Source organism: Setaria italica, chromosome V (assembly GCF_000263155.2).
Source record: "Setaria italica strain Yugu1 chromosome V, Setaria_italica_v2.0, whole genome shotgun sequence".
Classification (NCBI taxonomy): domain Eukaryota; kingdom Viridiplantae; phylum Streptophyta; class Magnoliopsida; order Poales; family Poaceae; genus Setaria; species Setaria italica.
The window spans coordinates 36,803,681-36,825,620 of NC_028454.1; the positions used below are offsets into that span (position 1 = coordinate 36,803,681).

Below are 21,940 nucleotides of genomic sequence, written 5' to 3' on the forward strand. Positions count from 1 at the left end.
TAAACACAGTCAAAGATGACCGACACGACTCGGTTTTAAGACGCATGTGAAATCGACCGGAACGGCCGATTATATTTATAATGGCCGATTATATTTATTCGGACCGATTACATTCGTTCGGTACGGGCGACCGATTACATGGCCGACAAAACACTAAGTCGCCCTTAGAATAAAAAATACAGCAACTAATTATCCTTTTTCTTACACTCCCTCTCAGCCCGACCCAACTCTATCATGAGTCGAATGTATTCTTCTTCTATGGCCTTCATTGAACTCTCCGCTTCGACTTGACGGGGGAGATCTACGAGAAGGCGCGAGGCTTCCGCCGCCGCCAGAAGGACGGGCCGAGGAAGCATGCGGGCCCCATCAGTGGAAGGCCGCGGGTTCCGAGGAAGCGGACGAGCCCTATCGGCAGGAAGCCACGGGTTGCCATTCCTTTCCAGGAAACCCAGGATCGTGCAGGTCGTCGAAGCAATGTCACCACCAGGAACGTCGCGGCGATGACTCCTCACGGCTCGAGACATATGGCAATGTTCGTTCACCACGGCGTCCAGGACTACCCGAGCATCTGCGGTGATATGGTCTTGGAGCTCCGCCTGATGAGCTAAGATCAGAACTTTGTCCTCCGGGGTCAGGGGGTCCTCAGAATGTAGGCACTCAATAGCGCGCACGAGTTCCGGACTAAGGCGTTGAGGCTAAAACAGAGAGGGAATGAGTAAGCGCATTCACGTCCTAAGATCTGGAAGGAGGAGGCGAAGCGTCACCTGGTTGACGGAAGAGGACGATGACGAAGCCATAACAAAGTGGTTGCGCCGATGAGAAGAAGAGGGAAAATGAGATGGGAGCCAAATCGATGTTATCGGGAGGAAGCGCCGAGGTCGATATTTATGGGGGAATACAGTAAAATCTGATGAGGCCACGTCCCATCGGTAATAAGGAAAGTAGTAAATAGTAGGCATCACGAAAGGTCAGTCAAAGACGGCAGTAAATGTTCGTACAAAACGGTCAGCGTTTTACAGATTACCCAAAAGGGTATCGATAGCCGTGATGGCCCGACGACGGATCTGATCGGCGGAGTCAAGAACCCGTTGGTCTTCTTCTGCCGATCCAGGGACTTCCGATGCGGTGCGGTGAAGTCTCAGAGCCTCCTGAGCAAGACGCTGCCTCTCCCGTGTTAAATCGGCAATAGCCGAAGGTAATTCTTGAAGTCTGCTCTCTTCGGCGCTGATGGCCTTGGTCACTTGTTCCATCTCTTTGGCAAGGTCCGCCCTCCGTCGTTTGAGGCGATCTATTTCACTAATGATCGCCGGCCGTGAATCTTCCAAGACATGGATCCGCCGATTCGCTTCCTGGGCCTGGTGCTTGAAAGCATTTTCATCTTCACGGATCTTGGCCAGTTTCGCGCGGTCGGCCATATGACGAAGAGCTCTAAAAACGGGAATCCTCACGGACTCAATAAAAGCCGCTGGTGCCAACGCCTCTTCTGCTTCCTCTGGTACTCGTCCGCTGACGTCACTAAAAAGTTGCCGAATCGGCGAAGCATCCTCTACCAATCGGCCGATATCCCCTTGAAGGAGGGATCGGATATTGGTAAGCTTAGCCCGGACGTCGTCAGGGACGGAGCTTAAGGCAACTTGGCGAGAAGTAGTCTCCTCATCATCAGAGAGAGCGACTGCGAAGGAGAAGAGACTGTTGTTGGGAGAGTCCTGTTCCTGAAAAGAATAAAGAAAAAGGGTAAATCGGCAAGGGAACAGAGTAAATCGGCTGGTGAGGCTGGTTCAAAAACTTACCATCTTAAAACGGATTTCCTCATGCTGCGCTTGTGGAGCCGTTGGATCTTGTTCGGTGGCCTGAGTCATGGGTTCATCCGATGAAGAAGACTCTACGACAATCGGCACGGTGCTCGGACCGGCTCCCTGGGAAGGAATCAGTTGTCGAGGAACGCTTGGTGTGCTGATGGTCTGCATCGAGGGATCGGTTAAATATGTTATATGCAAATACCCGAAGGAAGTCCATAAGACAAGTACCGTACCTCAACGGATGAAGGCAAGGGCGTGTTGGCATCCGGTCGAGTTGTCACTGACTGTGATATTTCCATAGAAGAACCCTAAGAAGCACAAAGTGAACAAGAATTAGTACCGAGTTGACAGATCGGAAGTGATAAAGCTTGAACTCACTTGTAAAGCTTCCAGCAATAGTGAGGCGGCAGCCGCTCCGGCTTGTGTAATGGCTTGAGTATCAGTACTTTGTGTGGCCGGGGGCGGTGCAGTCAAGACTTCTGCCGATGCGGGTACAGGAGGGTCCGCCGATGCCGTACGAGCCCGGACTCGGCGACTGGTTTTCTTGATGACCTTCTTCTGAACTCTCTTCGATCGGCCAGCAATCATATCGACTGATGGAGCGTCATAGCCGATGAGAGGATAAGTGGTGTACGGATAACTCTCTATTAGCCGACCACTGCGGCTGTGCGTGGGAGGAGCTTGATTCCCAGCCTAAAGGAGAAATGAAATCGTTAGTGTTCAATTTAGGTGAAAAGAATACAGTCAGTAATCAGAAGTACCTCGGCATTAGGATCAATGTTGGATGGATCCAGAAGGTTGCAGTACGCCGATGCTGAATTGCAGAATAAGAACTGCTTCCATTCGGCCCACCAAAGCTTGAAAGGCTGGATCGCAAATGGATATAATAGCCATTCATTCAAATTGATCGTACTGGAATCCGGAATTCGGTCTCGCAACCGACAATAATCCAGGCCGGTTTTAAGCGCTTCTCTGAACTTGATTCGGCCAGCAAAATACACCCGTATCGGCAGTTGACCCATGCCGAATTGTCGAGCAGCAGTAGATGGGTTGTAGAACTCATATGTGGGGGCATTTTTCCCCGAGAAGAAGTTGGCCGGTAAAATTCCTGGTTTGATCAATTCTTCATAAAGACCCTCATCAAACCGGCCAGAAGTCGAGTCAAAGCAGGAGGGGAGCTCAAAGACTGGGATGTCTCGCTGGTATGGGAACCAGATGGTAGCGTCCTCATTGAATCCATTGTAGAAGCACCGAAAGTACTCGGCTACTTTTGTAGCAGAATATGCACAACCTGGAAAAGCTGACGCTGCTTCGCCATAAGACATGCATCGGCGACGCTCGGTAGGGTCTTCTGCCGATTCAATATTGGAAAATGTCATGCGGTCCACTGGCTGCCGAGTGATCCTGCTCATATAGAGGTTCAACCATAGATTAACGAACCACCAAGGCCCACCTGGGTTGCCGATTGGTTCTCCCTTGGAAAGTTTTGTGCCGATTTGATGGAGCATGTGGTATACTGCGCCCAGAAGATGTTTCCCGAGAGGAATGTGGCTTCCTTTGGACAGTGCCTCGGCTAAAGATTGGGTGTTGGTTGTTGGGCCGGCGGCTCTTCCACAGAAGAAGTGTTTTTCGAGCCACATTATCAGGAAAGCGGTGTGCTCCCTGTTATCAACAGTACCGGTCTTCTTGTTATCACTAATAAAGCCTTTCCAGCCGCCGATTCCTCTTGTGTCCAGCCGATGCGACGGAACGTTCAGAAGTTGGAAAGGCGTGTCAGGGGAGGATACGTCTAAGCCAGTCAAGAGGACCACATCGGCCAGAGTGGGGGTCATAGGACCATGACCAAATAAAAATGCATTAAGGGCGTCAGACCAGAAATAGGAAGCTGCCATCACTAGCGGCTCATTTTTCTCCATCTGCGACAGAGAAAGGTTGATGCATTGGCCGATTTTAAGCTCATCCCATGAAACGCTCTTGGACGCGGCCACCCATTGGTACCATTCCCTCCAACCAGGGGTTTCATTCGGCCAGGATCTAAAAGTACTTGCCCATTGATTTAAGTTCATATCGGACCGTTTGAAAGGAATCCGGTCAGTTTCCGAATCTATAAGAATCGCCGGATCTGGGTTTCCCATGGGACCGAGACAAACAAGGCCGGGACTATCTGTGAGGTGAATGGTAATTCTATCTCTGACCGCCTAAAAAGGAAAAGGGGGCATAGGAACGTAAGGAATAGATCTAAAATATTGCCGATAAGGAGAGGATTCGGTATTTACCTCCGGGATAAAGTTCTGAGTAATCGGCGTGGCCGCCGACGTTGGCGCAGATGATGGGGCTGTGAAGGGAACCGCCATTGGGATTTCTGATGAAGCCCTTGCATCTGTCGAAGAAGTGATGGCCGTTGCTACCTCCACCGGAGGAATTGTTCCTGGAGCATCGCGTGCTGGGGAGTTGCCGGAGGGAGTCGCCATTGAAGGGAAAAGGGGAAGAAGTGATTGGAGCTGAAACTGGAAGACTTCGATGGCAAGATTGAAGAAAAAAGGAGGTGCGCGCGCTGGAAAAGAGATGTGAGCTTGAAGACGAGTTGCGGTGAAGTGATATTTATAGGGTGCCTGAAGGAAGGGTAAAAACGGAATTTTTCACCACGCCGGCGCGTCGAGTTTTTCGGGTAGTGGCCGTCGTGGGCGCCCGTTTCAAAAAATTGCAATGATCAGCCGGGAGACCGCGAAACGGAAGGATATTTTCACTGCGGCCGTTTCGGAGGAGAGGTTGTAAAGAATTTCGAAGTAAAGGATTATGTTTTACTCCGAAACTGGGGGGCATGTGTTGACGCCGGATTTCGTCATCAGTAGAATCGGCGCCAAGGAAGAAATAAATCGAAGGAGTACAGATGGGAATCGGTCAAAAGGTGCTATAGTGCGGAATCGGTTAAGTGGCTTTTACCTCGCTTCAGGGTGAATACGCCAGGTTCCCAATCGGCAATCCTTTGCTGATGAGAAATCGGCCGATCGGGAAGGTGGACTAAGGTGGGCCTGTATGGGCTCGGAAAGATGGAGGGATAAGGTGGAGTTCAGCCCACGAAGCGTGGGGTAGTTTGGTTTAGCACGGATTGTGCTTGTAGATATTTGTTTTCTGTTTGAATTAGAGATAGAGTTCTAGTCGGTTAAAAAGATTATTTGTACGGGGCTATAAATAGCTACCTTTGTAAATCTGTAAACACAACAATCAATCAATACAACAAGTTACTTTATTCTTCATACTTACTTTCGAGCAGGCGACTTCGCCATCACTTTTCCTTCTCACGAGTTCGTGCGGATTGGCAGGGCTGCATCATCTTGATCTCCGGCCGATTCTGTAAGTTCCGTTTATCGAGTAATATCTAAGCTTTAACTTCCGGCGCATCGCTGTTGTTTCGTTTAGATTTATTCACCAGTTATCGATATCAACTAGATTCATAGGTTTTTACCTGTTTTTCTAGCTTTTATCACCAGTTATCCTGCTAGGAATCGGTAGTATCGGCTTTCATTACTTTCTGTTGTTAAGATCCATTCGTTGCCGATTAGATCTTCTCCTAGTACTGTTTTCATAAGCTTTGTACCGATTGCTTTAATATTTATCTGAATACGAGGCTACAGGGATCGTGCTGTCTTATAGCCGATTTCATCACTACAGTAAATCGGCCGATCTGCCGATAAGCTATCTCGATCGGAAACTTAGCCGATCGCGGTTATTGAATCTAATACGTATTCTTCCTTGCCAATTAACAGGTCAGATTGGCTGGCACGCCGCGCGAACCGCACCAGGGCATTCACCCGAACAGGAGCTAAGCAGATTCTCCCGGGTCGTGTGTCGGTCGCTGGGATTCGGTTGACCGACTTCTAGCGCCAACAGTTTTCAAAACAACGCCTCAAGGAGGGGGCGACGCTACTGGTGCCATTGTCGTCCGACCAACACGGTCAAGGCTTTCACCCGGAAGCTCGCCATAGGAGAGGAAAAGGGGGAATGAATGATGCCTTCAAGAAGGGAAGCGGCGCCCGAGGGTGCTGCCGTCATCGACCCGCAAGCAGGCACAAGGCTTTCACCTACCCCCGTTCCTTCCCTAGAAATCGCCGCCACCACCAGGAGCATCAGGACTGTCGGGTGCCAAGGAGCCGAAGAATGCCGCCACATAACCAGTTACCTGCGCCCCCTCCCGGCGGAAGGTGGTGCAGCCACCAAAGAGGGGGAGGGCACAGCCACCCGGCTGATCACGCGGTGGCGGCGCACGGAGCCCTGCCCCCGGCGGACCTGGCGGCCAGGGAGGGGTGAAACCCCCCTCGCTATCCGCCCTCCGGCAGCGGAAGGGGTGGCAAGGGGAAGGGCGGATCTGACCGCGGCCCCCTGTCCTCCGGGCGGCGAGGGGGGGCGGGGGAGAACGCGATGGCCATCGTCGGGGAAGGGACCCCTGCGCCAGGGATGTGTAGATCCGGGCTCAGGGGAGGTGGATCTGCCAGCGGCAGTCGGCGGCCGGTGGCGGATCCAGGCGACCGGCGGTGCTAGGGTTTGCGAAGTGGGAGTGGAGAGGGAGAGAGGAGGAGGGAGCGCGACGTGGGCGGCCGGCTTCAGCACCACCGCTGGCCGACGTCGCCAGCGGGGATCGAACTTGGGTGGGTAGGTGGGTGGTTGGGTGTCATGCTATCGCCTCTCGAGTCGCCCCTCCGGAGCTCTCGGGAGTCGGGGAGCTCGGATGGTTTGCAGTGAGCTTCGGGCATGGGTGCTGCCGTGCTGCACGCGCTAAACTTGCACGTACCGCACGGCCAGCTTTTCAGAAACAAGTCATTAGGATGCGGTACTTAAAAAAACTTGTACCCGATCGATCACCGTTTTACCCGTCTACTTACTACCAACAGGAACCAGAAACCTAAATCCCCTTCCGTCAAAAAAAACCCCCTGAATCCCCTTCCGTAAAAAAAAAAAAAACACCTGAATCCCCTACGTGAGGCAGCCATCGTTCACACTGCTAGCCAGTTCGAAGTGTTTGTTGCCAGAGCCAGCCAACCAACGCCCGGTTCGTTGATCGCGTCCGCACGACAGCATGCATTGAATGCCACCACGCTATCTCTATCCCCAGCCGCTCTGAACACCCTTGATCAGCTGGCATGTGGATCGCGCGGGAGCTTTCCATGCGCGCATTTACGCTCCCCTCACACCGCACCACCAAACCGTGAACGCCTCTCTCTCTCTCTGCACACGCGCCGTGCCTTCAATGGGGCTTTGCTTAACTACCGAAGCTGCCGGTGAAACGTACGCGTCGCGCGCGCTTCTGCCAGAGCGGGGCCGACGCCGATCGCCGGCCGGCGGAAAAGGTCAAGCGATCTCTACCAAGACGGTGCAATAAATCTCGTGGAACAAAAGAGTGAGTCAAATCTACTCTACGTATCAAGGATGTGCAGGGCCCGGCTAGCCGGCGGTGACGAGATGTCTCCAATGCTTTGCATGTGGAGTGTCTCTGGGGCCGGACCGCCGCCACGCTGCCCTTTTCCCCATCTATTTCCAAATTATCCAGTTAACGCGCCTGGACCGTGGATCTGTGACGTGAAATTGGATTTGACAGAAACACTGTAGGACCTTTGTACTTCATATCTCGCTTCAGTCATTTTTCGGCATGCATTTTTGGTGTGCTACAGGTAGAACCAGAGTCGTCGTACTGCAACTGCTGCAGGGTCTGGAAACGGGTGATGCCAGATTAGGGCCCCAAACAATAAGTGGCCTCAAAGAAGTTATCACGCAAGTAGTGTTGTGGTGTAAATGCGAAAAAAGGTACCCTGAATGATTCTTGGATCATTGGATGCCTTACAGGAATGCTATATCAAAATCGAGTGTTGTCGAGGTTAATCTCGCTTCTTGCTCTTTCAATCCAATGTTCTCTTTCTCCATCTTTGTTGACATCCATATTGCCTTGTGTTAGGATTCAAAAATAAGGACCTATAGAGGCATAGAGGGAAGCAGCTATGGCAGGGCACTCCGACAATGACAGTGATCATAAGCAGGGATTAGGATTTTGTTTTTTGAATTTTTTCGGTCATCAACGAAAACACCAAATTTCGTGAAATTTCAGCTGAAATTTGGACTAAAAAGATGAATCTCTCGACAAAGAAAACGAAATTTCAGGCAAACAGTGACTTCGAAAAGACCAAAATTTCTGCTGAAATTTTGAACCCTGATCATAAGGCAAGAGTGTTAGATGACGGTAATGCCACCGTTCGCGGGAGGACCAAGGAGAACCACCAATTGGTTAGTGGTTGCAGGGGTAGACCCAAGGCAAAAATTTGAGAGGGTGTAATTCAAGAGAAACCTAAATAATAAAGCTTTTATATGGTTAATTTTAGTAAATTTGGCTTGGTGATTTTGAGTGAGGGCATGTGCCCTCACTCAGCTGAACGCAAAGTTTGCCCCTGAATGGTAGAAAGGGTGCGAGACAGCGAAGCTATGCTACAGTGGACGGTTGGAGGGTAGGATTACCCGTCTGGCGATGTCGAAGTTTGGGCGTTATGCATTGGCTTGCTGAAGGCAAGTTAGGTGGATGATGAACGTAGGTGACAAATCCGGCCAACGACGAGGATCAACCGGGGACACATAAGAAGTAGGAGTGAAGAAGTGGACGCGTGCACGGATCTAACAGTTTGAAATTTGGCTATTAGATCCCTCGTGTAGTGCCACGGAAACAAAAAAGTGTCCTGGTTGCGCATTGCTAGGTTCAGCAAAAATGCGAGTGCTGGTTGCAAATATCACCTGTACGTTTTCATGAAAGAAATGCATCACTTGTACATGTCCTTGATTTGTTGCACGCCCAATTCTGATTTCCCTACTACGGCTTGCCCGCACGACACCTTTTTCTGAAGGAAGCCCACACAGCACCTTGCATTATTCAGGATTCTTCACTGGGATTCAGCCGTACCGCACGCACTCCCTGGAGCCACGAACAAGTCTCCTAATGTTCCTGCTTGTTCAGTTGTTCACCAGTGACGTTCGTCCAGTGCTTCTATTTCGGCGCGTGGTATGACAAGTCCGACCTCTGCCATTCACCGCGAGTGCACGCCGGCATTCTGACCTGCAGATGGTAAACCCGGAATAATCTCTACTGTCGTCGCAGACTCGCGCCTCTTCTGCGAACTGCACCACTGTCGCAAGGGACACCGAACCAGGCGCGTGGTAATCAATCGATCAGGACGACCCCGCGTCGGCCCTGAGAATCTGAGACCCAACCGTGACTGCTCCAACCATCACCAATGCACGCGCACATGCATGCAGAGAGCTCGCCAACATGGACGCCGGCCACACCGAAACTGTTCTCTCTTCTCTCCACGCACTCCCTCCTGCAGGGTCCTACCCACATGCTGCTCATCTACCTAGGGGCGCTTCTAGCAACCTGCCCTATAAGTAAGGAGGGCTCGAATGTGTCGGCCTGCCGAACGGTCTGCCATTATATTCAATCCGCCGCGGCCGATCAAGGAGAAAGCTCAGCTAGCTAAAAGGATGGGGCGCACAGCTGCAATGCGGTGGATGCAGCCGGCGCTGCTCCTCGTCCTGGCCACCGTCGCCGTGGTGGTGGTCCGGGCCGAGCCCCAGGTGCCGTGCTACTTCGTGTTCGGGGACTCGCTCGTGGACAACGGCAACAACAACGACATCGCGTCGCTGGCGCGGGCAAACTACCCGCCCTACGGCATCGACTTCCCCGGCGGCGCGACCGGTCGGTTCAGCAACGGCCTCACCACCGTCGATGCTATATGTAAGCTACTAAGCTCAAAATACTCTCTGCTTTCTTGGTGATTATAACACCGACATTAGCTTCCTGGGTCAGGAGAGATTTTTAGGTGTGTCGGGCATCCCGTATCCCTTGACACCAATATCACGCTTTGAATGAAGTAGTGTCCGTTCATCAGATGATGTCATGCCAATCTGAGTGCCACGATGGCGACAAGTCCACCGAGGCCTTGACGCTTTGTAGACGAAGCTGGTCCCCTCCGCCGTATGATGGCCTGATGGGACGATCGATGGCTGATGCCGACGTTCCCTTCGATTGGAACCACTCGTAGTCTGTGCAGAAATTCTTACACTAGAAACTAAATTCATTGGGAGCAACCGAAACCGACGAATTACAATCAGTAGTGCTCACTGACAGATAAATTGATATTAGTAGTCACTATGATCTGAAATAACAGTCGAAGCAAGTACTTACACGCGCATCATGTATTCATGTGTCATTTTTTCAGCTCGGCTTCTGGGCTTCGACGATTACATCCCCGCGTACGCCGGCGCTAGCAACGACCAGCTCCTCACCGGCGTCAACTTCGCCTCCGCTGCAGCCGGGATCAGGGACGAGACCGGCCAGCAACTGGTGCGTAACCATATGTTTTTCATCCTAACTCTTGAAAGATCAATGATCACGCTACGCATTAACCTGAAGCTCACCATGTCGATGGGTTCGTGAATCTGCAGGGCCAACGGATCAGCTTCGGTGGGCAGCTCCAGAATTACCAGGCGGCGGTGCAGCAGCTGGTGAGCATCCTGGGCGACGAGGACTCGGCGGCGAACCACCTGAGCCAGTGCATCTTCACGGTGGGCATGGGCAGCAACGACTACCTCAACAACTACTTCATGCCGGCCGTCTACTCCACCAGCCAGCAGTACACGCCGGAGCAGTACGCCGACGCGCTCGCCGGCCAGTACTCGCAGCAGCTCCGGACCCTGTACAACTACGGCGCCCGGAAGGTGGCGCTGATGGGAGTGGGGCAGGTCGGGTGCAGCCCCAACGAGCTGGCGCAGCGCAGCCCCGACGGCGCCACCTGCGTGTCCGAGATCAACGCCGCCATCGACATCTTCAACCGGAGGCTCGTCGCCCTCGTCGACCAGTTCAACGCGCTGCCCGGGGCGCACTTCACCTACATCAACGCCTACGGGATCTTCGAGGACATCCTGAGATCCCCTGGATCGCACGGTATGGATGCATCGTCTTTGCACATCGATCGTTGCCCCCCAAAAGAAAGCTAGCTACCTAGCGCGTGTCCTGAAACTGAAAGCAACAATGGGGGCTTTGGATCTGTGCAGGGCTGACGGTGACGAACCGAGGGTGCTGCGGGGTGGGGAGGAACAACGGGCAGGTGACGTGCCTGCCGTTCCAGACGCCGTGCACCAACAGGAACGAGTACCTCTTCTGGGACGCCTTCCACCCCACGGAGGCGGCCAACATCCTCGTCGGGCGGAGGGCGTACAGCGCGGCGCTGCCGTCCGACGTGCACCCGGTGGATCTGCGCACGCTCGCTCAGCTCTAGTTGTATTGATTGATATTAGAAGACGTCGGTCACGTCAAGATGAGCAAAAGCTTACTGTGTCTTCCCTTTTCTGTTTTCCCTTCCTCGTGCCGTGATTCTGCAGTGCGGAGATTATATGGTGTGTACTACTCGAAAGGAGATATATAAATATTTGTGCATCTGAACAAACTATAAATATGATATATACATGGTTTCTTCGCGTTTTGCTAATGTAGTCGAGGGCATAATGTCACTGTTCAGAAATATGTGAATCAGTTCAAGCAAAAGGGCGATGAAAACACCTTAGATCTCAGTCGACGAATATCAGGTGTCCAAATTAAAGGAAGTGAGCTTAGCTCTAACTCAACTGGTTAGAGTAGAAGGTATGATTGTGCACTCTAATCACCCAAGTTCGAGGCCTCTCTAGCTCGAATTTGGGTGCCTATTTTTTCTGGATGAAAAATCATCTAGCTCCTCTATGTTGATCTAATTATTTAGGTGTCCAAATCGTGTTCCAACTGTTAATACATCATTTTCAACTTCTGATTCAAAGTGTTGTCTCGCAATTTCACTCTCTCCTGTGCTTGTTCGTCCCCGTCTGCCCATCTCCTGCGGCTTCCTCAACACCAGCCTCACATCTCACTGCCCCCCCCCTCCCCCCCACACACCCAGCCTAAATCCTAGTCTCACCAATAACAATGGAGGTGGCAGAAGTGATGTTAAACAGGTACCATTGAAATCAATGTACTCCCTCCGTTCCAAATTGTAGCTCGTCTTAGCTTTTTTAGTTACATAGTTTTTACTAATAGAGCAAATTCTCTCAGTGCCACAAATTTTGATGGCTTCCGTGCGTGCCACAAAAATTTTTGAACTGCCCTTAGTGCCATAGAAATTTTGATTTATCCCTTGTATGCCATTTCCATCCATAAGCTGTTATGGTACAGTTAAACAGACATAGAGAAGATTCATTTACCCCTCCAATAGAACGAAGTAAAATTTAGCCATTTCCCTTACATGCCATATTCAGATGAAGTAGACCAAGTAAATACATATAGAGACAACACAGGCCATCACGTATATCACATACAACTCAAAAATTGATGTATTAACATATAGGCCAGATAAATAACATATTAATCATTAAACATGAGCATTAGTTTTCTCATCACAAATGAGTATCATACAGACCAATTTTGCCACCATGACATACATACCAAAATAATAGGAGTATATCAGATAAGCCATATGAGTATAAGTCTCTCATCACAAAGGCACATATCATAAGTTTCTCCTCACAAATCATGCAACTCTCATGACACTATGCATGAAGGGGCGGTGCAGGAGGGTCGCGAGGGGACCATGGGGGCCGCATCACCGGCGCCCCGCGGCTCCAGTTGATTGGACGGGAAGGGGTAAGACGAGAGGATGGGGGAGCACGTGATCAGAAGAGATAAGGTTTTCCTCTAATAAGCCCTTTGCTTAATGTAACAAGGGCAAAAATAGCATTTCACCTAATATCAATGCATCTTCCACCCGGGTAACGTCAAAAATAAATGTAACCCTAACAAAAATGTCATATAAGGGATAAATCAAAATTTCTATGGTACTAAGGGCAATTCAAAATTCTTTATGGCACACAAGGAAGTCATCAAAATTTCTGTAGTACTGAGGTAATTTGCTCATAATAATATATGCACTTAGAAAAAATAAAACGGTCTACAATTTGAAACGGAGGGAGTTGCAGTAATTTCAAATATCAAAGCTGTTAAGAGAAATGAAGAACATTGTCTCAAACAACGGTCCAACCTTGCACATACTCCACAAGTGTTCCCTCTGTTCCTAAATATTGGTTACCTTTGACTTTTGACCACTGACCATGTGTTTCACTGAAAAAAACTTTGTGCAAATATATACCTATAACAATAAAACGGACAAAAAGAAGTATCCACATAATCTTTTCAACAAGACAAATGACCAAATGGCTAAAAGCTAACGGTGACAAACATTTTGATGTTAGCAAAAAGTAACAGATGTTTACAAACTAATCGGATGGGAGTATAGAAGATGCCGAAACAATTGTATTGCACCAACCCAGGAGCAGCTCTATTGATTTGTATTAAATTAAAGAAACAACAAAATGCCGGCAACAATCTGTACATGAGGCTGGGGCCAGTGCCAAAGAATCCTTCTTTCAGGGCCCAGGGATAAAAGTCTGATATACAACTATGATCAGCTGAGAATCAACCAGTTACAAAACATCCATTTTCAGAAGTTCAGAGCACAAAGATATGATATACAGTTGAGTATATTTTCTAGCAATCATCAATATGATCCTCTAAATGAAATTAACAGCTTGCTGGGGGTTAAAAATTGGATCTTGACGAACGTGATGAACGGGTGGTGCTGCCCTCATTGCGATCTTTCTTCCACATTCCTTCAAAGCTCAGGAAACATCTGAGAGGTCTCACCTGTTCATACACAACACTGACGAATATAAGAACATTTCTTGCTAGAACAATCCACCTTATGCTATCACAGGGCACTCAGAACACAATGAAAAGGCATGAACTGTTACCTTCCAACGGTTTCTTTGAGCTATCTCATTTTGGATAGCAGACAACCGGTTGATGATTTCTCTAAAATCAGGCCGGTGCGCAGGATTTTCACTCCAGCACTGCTCAATCAACCTGAATTGGTGTCAAAAGGACAGGCAAACACGTCAGAATTAAATTTTCAAGAACAAATTCACCAACTATAACGGCACATGGAGGAAATAGAACACATTAAATTTCACACATACAAGTAGTCAGATTTAGCATCGTTTGCAGAAACATGTTTGCTAAAAGTTCAGAATGCAAAGCAAGCCACACTAATGCTCTAATGGAGTTAGTAATTGCCACTGTAGGAGAAAAGAGAGGAAAGAATGAGTGCTTACTCTCTTAACCCGTGAGCATAATGCTTTGGAGGAGCTCTAAAAGGCGGCCTTTCTTTAGAATTGTGTGCCTTCTCGATTTCATCATTTCTCTTATCATAATAAGGAAGACACCCTTCAATCATCTGCAAAAGTTAAGAACACTATGAACATAATGACCATATGGGTGATTTTGGTGCTGAAGTGTCGTTCTTATGTTTAAAAAAACAACAGTGTTAATCAAATAAAGATACTAGCAGAAAACTTCATAACAATGCCCACTACCATATAAATATGACGGTAGCAATATTTAGATTTTAGAAAACACAGAAATGCATAACCTACTGCGTGGGAGAGAAATGCACAATGTTATATATCAAAACTTACCTCCTGAAGTATCAAAGCGAATGAGAATACATCCACTTTGGTATCATACTCTTCATTTCGCAGGACTTCTGGAGCCACATACCTACCTGTGACATATATAATTAACAGTTGATAAAGAAGGCAAAAGGGGGCAAAGGTCAGCACTAATTTAACGTGTTGAATGATAAAGTCCACTTACAAGCATTGCCTGGAGAAGTTACTGCTTTCTCTTCTCTAACTTTTCTTCTCCATTTTAGCATTTTACACAAATCAAAATCTGCCACCTTCAGATGTCCAGTGTCATCCCTCAATATATTCCTGTTAGCTTATACAATGGGCATATAAAGTCTTTTTAACAAACCAAGTACTTAAGCACCTCATGGGGTGTGCAGAGAAAGACGCAAGCAATTTTCACTTAAAAAGAAAGTAACCACAAAGTACTCACGAAGGCTCAAGGTCACGATGGATGATCGCTTGAGGTTTATGCTCATGTAAGTAACTCATTCCTCTGTTACAATTCACAAAGGCACATGGGTTAACAACGAAACACAGTAGTCCTAGAGAGTTTATCTCATATCCAGGTTATGGCTGGCAAACCTTGCAATATCAAGAGCTAACTTCACTGCATATGATGGTGGCAGAGCTCCTTTCTTATTCAAGTGAGTGCGCAAATCACCCTGAAATAAACATTTTGATTATTCTCAACCACCCATGAATGACATAAAGTTGGATTCCGAACTCCATGTTACAGAAATTATGGCACGGAAGGAGTAGTTAGGAAAGTCAACATATAGCATATAAGCTATTTTAGTATAACAAAGATCACAAAGTTGAACGAAATAGGAATTGATAATTTGCACTGATCTATTGCTGGCCAAACATTGTCACAATGAAAGAAGCTGCTACTACATGGTAAAAACTTATTTCACATAGTCAGTCAGTCAAATATAACCACAACTCATTAAGAAACTTTAACAAGGTCATCAAATATCATCAATTGAGTAAAAAGACATTAAACATGAGATACATGGCCAGATAAGGGCAGTCCCAACCCAATGACTAGGATGGTGTCCATAGAATTAAATGAGCTACCACCTAGGATAAAGGATGATGTGGCAAGGGAGTAAATGAAGAAAGAGAAGGATACCAGGTCTTGCACGAGACCTAGTTTCTACACACCATCCAAGACATAATGAGAGATGAGTAGTATAAAATTCAAGTATGGAATAGTGGTGTTTGCATTGGAAGAGTAGTGTCCAGTACTAGTTTCTTGATGATGTGGAGCTTATGGAAACTATGGGTCTAGTACTAGTTTCTTGATGATGTGGAGCTTATGGAAACTATGGCTAGTGTCTTGGGTTAGGACTGCCCTAACTAGAATAATATGAAGGTTCAGCTACAGCATTGCTTCATATAGTGACTAATCAAATAGGCTTCTCAGTTTAGAAAAAGAAATGCAGATTCTAAAAGCATATTGCTCTTAAGACAAACCTTATGCATAAATTCCATGACAATCATCATTGGATTGCTTTGTGTCACAGCACCGAGAAATTGCACTACATTTGGATGCCGTATAAGTTGCAGCACATCAAGCTCGTCTCGGAATGCCCTCCTGTAATACATCCAAACTATCAGGATAATATAGCTTGAGGAAGAAGGTAAATGTTAAATAAAGCCAAGACAGGCCAGAAATAAATCGAAACTACGCACACTTTGTTCTCGTCCACAAGTAGATCATCGTCCAGCTTCTTAACAGCAACTGGAATGCCCCTCCATGTTGCTTTCCTAAATGTGCCCTGAGAAGAAGATTGAAACAACAGCTACTGATTTATAATGCCAATGAAATCTGATGGTGGAAGTACAGCTTTGAAACTTTAGATAAATGAAGTAGAATCTAAAATCAATAATTCAATAGCATCTGATTGTTCAATTGTATGCTTATTAGTGCTAGAGACAACCAATTCGTAAAATGCTCATGTGAAAGGAAAGGGAAGGTATATATATACGAACCTTGGACAAATCATTGCCATTACTGAAATCAAGCTCGGAAGGATCAATCTCATATTCAGGAACCTCACGAACGTTGTTCACATGCATAGGAGCAATCTTCAAGAAAGAAGCGAATGTTCAGAACACCTGAACAAAACAGAGCATCAGGCAGAGGCGACACATGTGTGACTTATTACCTTATACTTGGAGCCATGCTTCTCCAAGATCTTGATCACATCATGATTCTGATAATGCATTGCATCCGCCAAAGGCTGCCAGATAGTAGCAACGCTCAACTAATGCAGCAATTCACAACAAAACATATATGCACAAACAATTTTATCTAGATGCTATGTTGCACGTGCCTAGCATATAAATTGCGTCATTGGAAATACGATTTTTTGGCACATAAAGTCGAAGTTATTGCCAGATCTTCCTCTAAGAAAAGGATTTTGAGGTCCTCATCCAACGCAAGCAAAAGGAGTCATTAAAAAAAACAGCAAAAACTTGAGCAGGCCGCACCGTGCTGCCCCATTGGTCCTCGACGGCGGCCTCCGCCCCGCGCTGGAGGAGCAGCTCGACGACATCGGCGTGCCCCTCGCACGCGGCGATGTGCAGCGCCGTGCGGCCGTCGGAGTCGCGGAAGTTGGGGTCGGCGCCGCCGTCGAGGAGCTCGCGGATCCCCTCCGCGTTGCCCTCGTGGGCCAGGTACATCAGCTGGAAGCTCATGACGCCGTTCGCCTCGGCGGACCCCTCCGCCGAGCCCGCGCCGGTGCCGGCACCGCCCTCGCCGCCGCACTCGGGCGCCAGCGACGATTGCTTCCCCAGCCTGAACCGCGGCGTCAACGGCCCAGATGCCGGCGTGGGAGGCTTCGGCTCCATGGAGACTGACGGCAACGCTAGGGTCGGAGATCGGATCGGAGGCTTTCGGGTGACGGGGCGTGGAATTCACAGAGCGGAAGAGAGGAGAAGGGGAGGGGGCGGCGGGCGCGTGCGTGCGAGCGAGCGAGCGAGCGATGAACGAATCGGAAGGGGGTTTGGGAGTGGAACCTGGAATAACACTGGGAATTGATGGCGTAGGCCGTAGGGTGCGGTGGGTCATGTGTGGGTGGGTGGCTGCTGAGCTGGCAGCAGGCAGCCAACGAACTCCCGGGTATGAACCCGATGGGAAACAACGGCCACGGGATATCGCGCGGACGGTGAGTCCCTGGCAGCTGGGCCCCGCCTCAACCGGAGTTGACGTGGGCTCTGGCTCTGTTTCGCCGGCTACGCCGCTACGCTGCCTCTGCCTGTGCCTCTTCTTTCGGAGGAGGTCGGAGCTGACGTGCTATGCTGCAAGCCCAGGTCGTGAATCATGATCCGTGACTGGACTAATCGCCCCCTCTAGAATCCATTCATCGACCGTGAGTGGACTAATCTAAAAAAGCATTTATCATCGAAGTATATTTGGCAACCAATTTATACTCAAATAAAAATTTGAGCAACCAATTTATATTAGTGGCAAAGTTCTGAACTCAAATTCAACGACGATGTGATCACATGACATCTGATGCTTCACCAACAGCCTTTTCTTTTGTTCTTTTTTTTTTCCAAACCAAACTTCACCAACAGCTAGGGTGACATGCACTTTGCAAAGGTCACTCTCAGGTCGGCAGCGGCTGACATGACTTAGCCTAGCTAAATCTCAGGATTACAGGGTTCTTGAGGTGATGCATCATCAAACACCTCCAAGACAAGTTGGATACTCGTGCTAATAGAAAATGACATGTTGGAGATGTCTGCAATCTGTCTGCAGGTGAGAGCAGTTATTAGCGACCAATAACATTGCAACCAGCAGCTTGCCGCCGCTGTGCCGCAAATTAAGATAAAGAGCTTTTAGGTGTGGCAGGATAAGGACCGCGGCGATGATGTCAAGCCTTCGGTTTCGTCACCGCTACGCGGAACAAACCATACCTTGGCGGCGGCCGCGGCAGCAGCATCAGGATCTGAGAGCCGACGTGTTTTGGGTTATCTAGAATGGAAGCCTAGATCATCTGAGAATATTTTTTTCGTTGAACGGCTTGCAAGATCCTGAAAGCGACGTTGGATGGGGAGTTCAGGTTCTGGTCGGCTGCAGAAATTAAAAAAAAGAACGACGATGACGGACGCTGCTAGGCGTCCAGACGGTTGCTGCTAGGTCCAAATCGTCGGTTCAGACTGGATATCAAATGCCAAGTTGTGCCAGTGTATTCTACAAGAACTTTGCAAGTCTCCTACTAATGGAATGAAGATAAGTACATGTCTTGGCTACACGTCGTCTATGCTCATCTGAAGTTTTTCGAAAAAATATACCCGACGAAGGGGTGTAATACCCTTGACGGAATCAGGAAGGGCATCTCGCCAAGAATATTACTGCCGACGGTACGCATCATGCCGCTGGACACAGGCCATCGCGCCTCCTGAAACAGGAGGGATCACATAGCCAGCTAGCTAGCTACCCTCTCCAGGGCTGAAAGGGCGCCATCGCCGATGGCTGATCTAGTCGCGCGAACATTTTCGAGCTGCAGGCTGCAGCTTCTTTCTAATTGCTTCATGCATGCTATGGTAGCATTGGCTGACTTTGCTTGGAGTTGGAGCATACTGCAAACTAGCATAAAGGGTGATGGCAGTGGCAGTTTCAAAGAACAACAGACAGGAGATCAACACAGCACGAAAGCACGCAACAGAAAGCGCGTACCCGACGAATCGGCCGCGTCCGCGGTCACGCCACCACATGCGGGATGTGGCTTCCTTCCTCCGGGGTCCGGGCGGTTGCCCGGCCATCCCAGCCGCCTGCTTCAGCCTGAATTAACCCCGGCTGACAGTCTGACACTAAACCACGTTTGAGTGGATGAAGGAAATTTATTTTCGCCAAAAAGGAAAATTGGAGCAGTGACTTACAGGCTTCATGGCCTGGCCACCAATAGGTTGCAAGATTAAAATTTTCTTGTTGGATATGACAGGCAATTATTAAAAATCGCAGCCTAAAGATATCAATAATAAACAGAATTTTTCTGGAATACGCAGGAGAGCTACGTATCAAGAAAGTAGATAAAAGGCTCATATAGCCATAAAACACCGCACACACCAACACTACACACATCACAGGTTCTAAGTTAGATACGTGCCCGTTAAAAAATTTAAAGGTCGACCACCCCGCACCAACGGACGCTGCTAACCCCCGGTCGAGCAGCGACCAGATCACTAATGCCTTTGGTGCCTGCCAGCCTTCAAAGAACAGCTTCTTCTGAGTAATACAAAATACCAATTTGGTATATCAATGTTGGACTATCAGCTTCATCATGAGCTGAATCCACTCAGTAAGGATAACAAGAAAGAGAGAAATGGACGTTCAGATTGTTTGCTTCTTAGCCGTTTGCCCTTTTGGAGAACATTGTTATCTTCAAGAAAAAAATAGATGCTTCCACTTTTCGGCTTTGAAATTAAAGTAGACATGGACTACGAAGAACAGATATTCCTTTCATGAATGATGTATCAGATATTATGCGCAATCATTCAACCACAACCACACCGAAGTGCATTGGAAAGATGGAATCATAAGAGAACCAATATCAGAACTTTTAAGCAAAGGCTATAGATGGGTATAAAATAATATCTAGTTCACCAGTATAAGAAAATCTGACAAGATAAAGGAATGATATACACTGGCTACTTATTTATGTAGCATTTACTTATAAACCTAAGATTGTTCCCTTTGTAACAATAATTTGAACTCATGTTTGCCACGGTTTGTCTCAAGTTGGCATGCAGAGCTACTACATACATTCAACTCTGCACTATGTAATAAAAAATGGACATGCATATGGTTCTTTATATCTGGTTTGTTTCCAACCCTCAACTTTAAGGTACATATGCAATTTTTACCCCCTCCATGTGAAAAAAGAGGTAGTAGATTCTACTTTTCCTAGCACCAGGGAGAATCCTTATCGTGTGAAAAGAACGGAAGTAATATTCAATTTCGAATGCACAGCTAGAACAATTTCACATGCCAGACAAAATCAGCATGATTACATAGAGAAAATCTGCATCGATGACCTACTACATAAGCCGCCATATGAAGCGAGCTGAAAGCTCATTGTGTGATGGTTGAGATCCATAATTTGTTTCGGTTAAGGTAAGTTAAAAGGATAAAGCAACACCAATATGGAAGTAAAATATTGTACACACTATAACGCTTTTGTGGATGCATATAAACTGGGGAATTGTAGAGACATAATAGAGAAAGGTTCTCTACATGATCCAACTATAGCCCACCAAATTGTAGAGGCTTAATTGCATAAAACTGTAAAAGATGCCCATTTAACTTGAGAAGAGTTCGGCATCAACTCTAATATCTATATATACATATTCTTTAAAAATGCTCATGAATGTCTACTTATTTTTCTGGTAACAATAAGCCTCTTCTCTTTCTTAAAATCCAGCTACTAATTTTGAACTAAGCATTTACCTAGAACAAACAAGGTCTACAAGTTTTCTAATGATGAAGCAATAACAAAAACTAATGTGATGATAAAGCCTAATGAAAACATACATATATACATTAAAGTCACAAAAAGAAGTGTTATGCATGCATTAGCATTAGTTATCCCCAGAACACAAAAATATTCTACGTCAAAAGATATATAGTGATGCAAATGGCTTTGCCGCAAGCCCGCAAACAGAATGACTGATTGATTACATTAGACTGCCAGACTTTCTCTAGTAAACCAAAAAAGTATAATGCTAAAATGCCTTAGGAGTAACATGTAAAAGTGGCAGAAATATGTACGCTAAAACATATTATGGATATCATGAACACTAGTAGAGAACTCATCTTCCATGCACCCCATTTTGTCCCGGTTTAAAGTTGGTTCAGGACAAAAGGTTCACCAACCGGGACTAAAGCTCGGTCACTGGCGGGAGGCTCACCAACCGGGACCTTTTATCCCGGTTGCAAAGGCTAGTGGAAAAAAAAATGACCTCGAGAGGCCTTTTATCCCGGTTTGAAACACCAACCAGGATAAAAGACCCCCCTCAAACCGGGATAAAAGGGTCCCCAACGGGGTGGCTGAAGGAGGACTAAATCCCTCGAACCCTTTTATCCCGGTTTGTAATACCAACCGGGATAAAAGGATCCCCACTAGTTAATACAAAAGGATTGCATCCCCTATATGGTTAGATGTGTTGTGTAGGTGGGATGGGAAGAAAGCTACATGCGAGGTTGGAGGTTATGGGTTCGAATCCCACGCAGCGCGCACGCGCATATTTCGCGTGAAAAATTGTGTGACTTGTGACTGTATAGGGGGATACAAGGGATTTCTTTTTTTTTTCGGCGCCTGGCGTGGTGACCCGTGACCTGGTTTTTGTCCCGGATCACTCAACCGGAAGATTTGCACCCTACCAACCGGGACTAATACCGAGTTTCTCTACTAGTGGAAACACAGTGTTGTGCGGCAGCATGACATAACGCTACTATCTCGTCTTTGAAAAAGGTGATGATAACAACCATCGTACGCGCTTTATAAGTACTTCATGCTTGGACCTGGCTGCTCCAAGTCGACATTGAG

At 47.7% G+C, this 21,940-nt stretch overlaps 2 protein-coding genes across 2 annotated transcripts; one reads left to right on the forward strand and one right to left on the reverse strand.

Moving 5' to 3' along the window:
- The first annotated feature begins 9,229 nt into the window (after nucleotides 1-9,229).
- On the forward strand, nucleotides 9,230-11,320 carry LOC101769504 (GDSL esterase/lipase At5g45670). Its single transcript, XM_004969887.2, has 4 exons — nucleotides 9,230-9,567; nucleotides 10,052-10,176; nucleotides 10,278-10,776; nucleotides 10,887-11,320. Exons 1-4 carry the CDS (start codon nucleotides 9,234-9,236, stop codon nucleotides 11,108-11,110), a joined length of 1,182 nt encoding a protein of 393 aa, XP_004969944.2. The 5' UTR covers nucleotides 9,230-9,233; the 3' UTR covers nucleotides 11,111-11,320.
- A 1,845-nt stretch (nucleotides 11,321-13,165) lies between these two features.
- LOC101769908 (serine/threonine-protein kinase HT1) lies at nucleotides 13,166-17,421 on the reverse strand. Its single transcript, XM_004969888.3, has 12 exons — nucleotides 16,878-17,421; nucleotides 16,553-16,627; nucleotides 16,377-16,472; nucleotides 16,077-16,162; nucleotides 15,858-15,978; nucleotides 14,964-15,043; nucleotides 14,812-14,874; nucleotides 14,566-14,684; nucleotides 14,388-14,473; nucleotides 14,025-14,146; nucleotides 13,665-13,776; nucleotides 13,166-13,557 (listed from the first exon to the last, which is right to left on the reverse strand). The coding sequence occupies exons 1-12, from the start codon at nucleotides 17,235-17,237 to the stop codon at nucleotides 13,453-13,455; spliced, it is 1,425 nt and encodes a 474-aa protein (XP_004969945.1). The 5' UTR covers nucleotides 17,238-17,421; the 3' UTR covers nucleotides 13,166-13,452.
- Between the last annotated feature and the right edge of the window lie 4,519 nt (nucleotides 17,422-21,940).

What these genes read in the sequence shown, in the direction of transcription:
- LOC101769504 (XM_004969887.2), top strand. Translation starts at nt 9,234, where the DNA reads ATGTGTCGGCCTGCCGAACGGTCTGCCATTATATTCAATCCGCCGCGG. An exon ending in CACCACCGTCGATGCTATAT is followed by an intron (nt 9,568 to 10,051) that starts GTAAGCTACTAA and finishes TCATTTTTTCAG; the next exon opens with CTCGGCTTCTGGGCTTCGAC. An exon ending in GAGATCCCCTGGATCGCACG is followed by an intron (nt 10,777 to 10,886) that starts GTATGGATGCAT and finishes GGATCTGTGCAG; the next exon opens with GGCTGACGGTGACGAACCGA.
- LOC101769908 (XM_004969888.3), bottom strand. Translation starts at nt 17,237, where the DNA reads ATGGAGCCGAAGCCTCCCACGCCGGCATCTGGGCCGTTGACGCCGCGG. An exon ending in TTAGCTCTTGATATTGCAAG is followed by an intron (nt 14,875 to 14,963) that starts GTTTGCCAGCCA and finishes GAATTGTAACAG; the next exon opens with AGGAATGAGTTACTTACATG. An exon ending in CATCGTGACCTTGAGCCTTC is followed by an intron (nt 14,685 to 14,811) that starts GTGAGTACTTTG and finishes ATAAGCTAACAG; the next exon opens with GAATATATTGAGGGATGACA.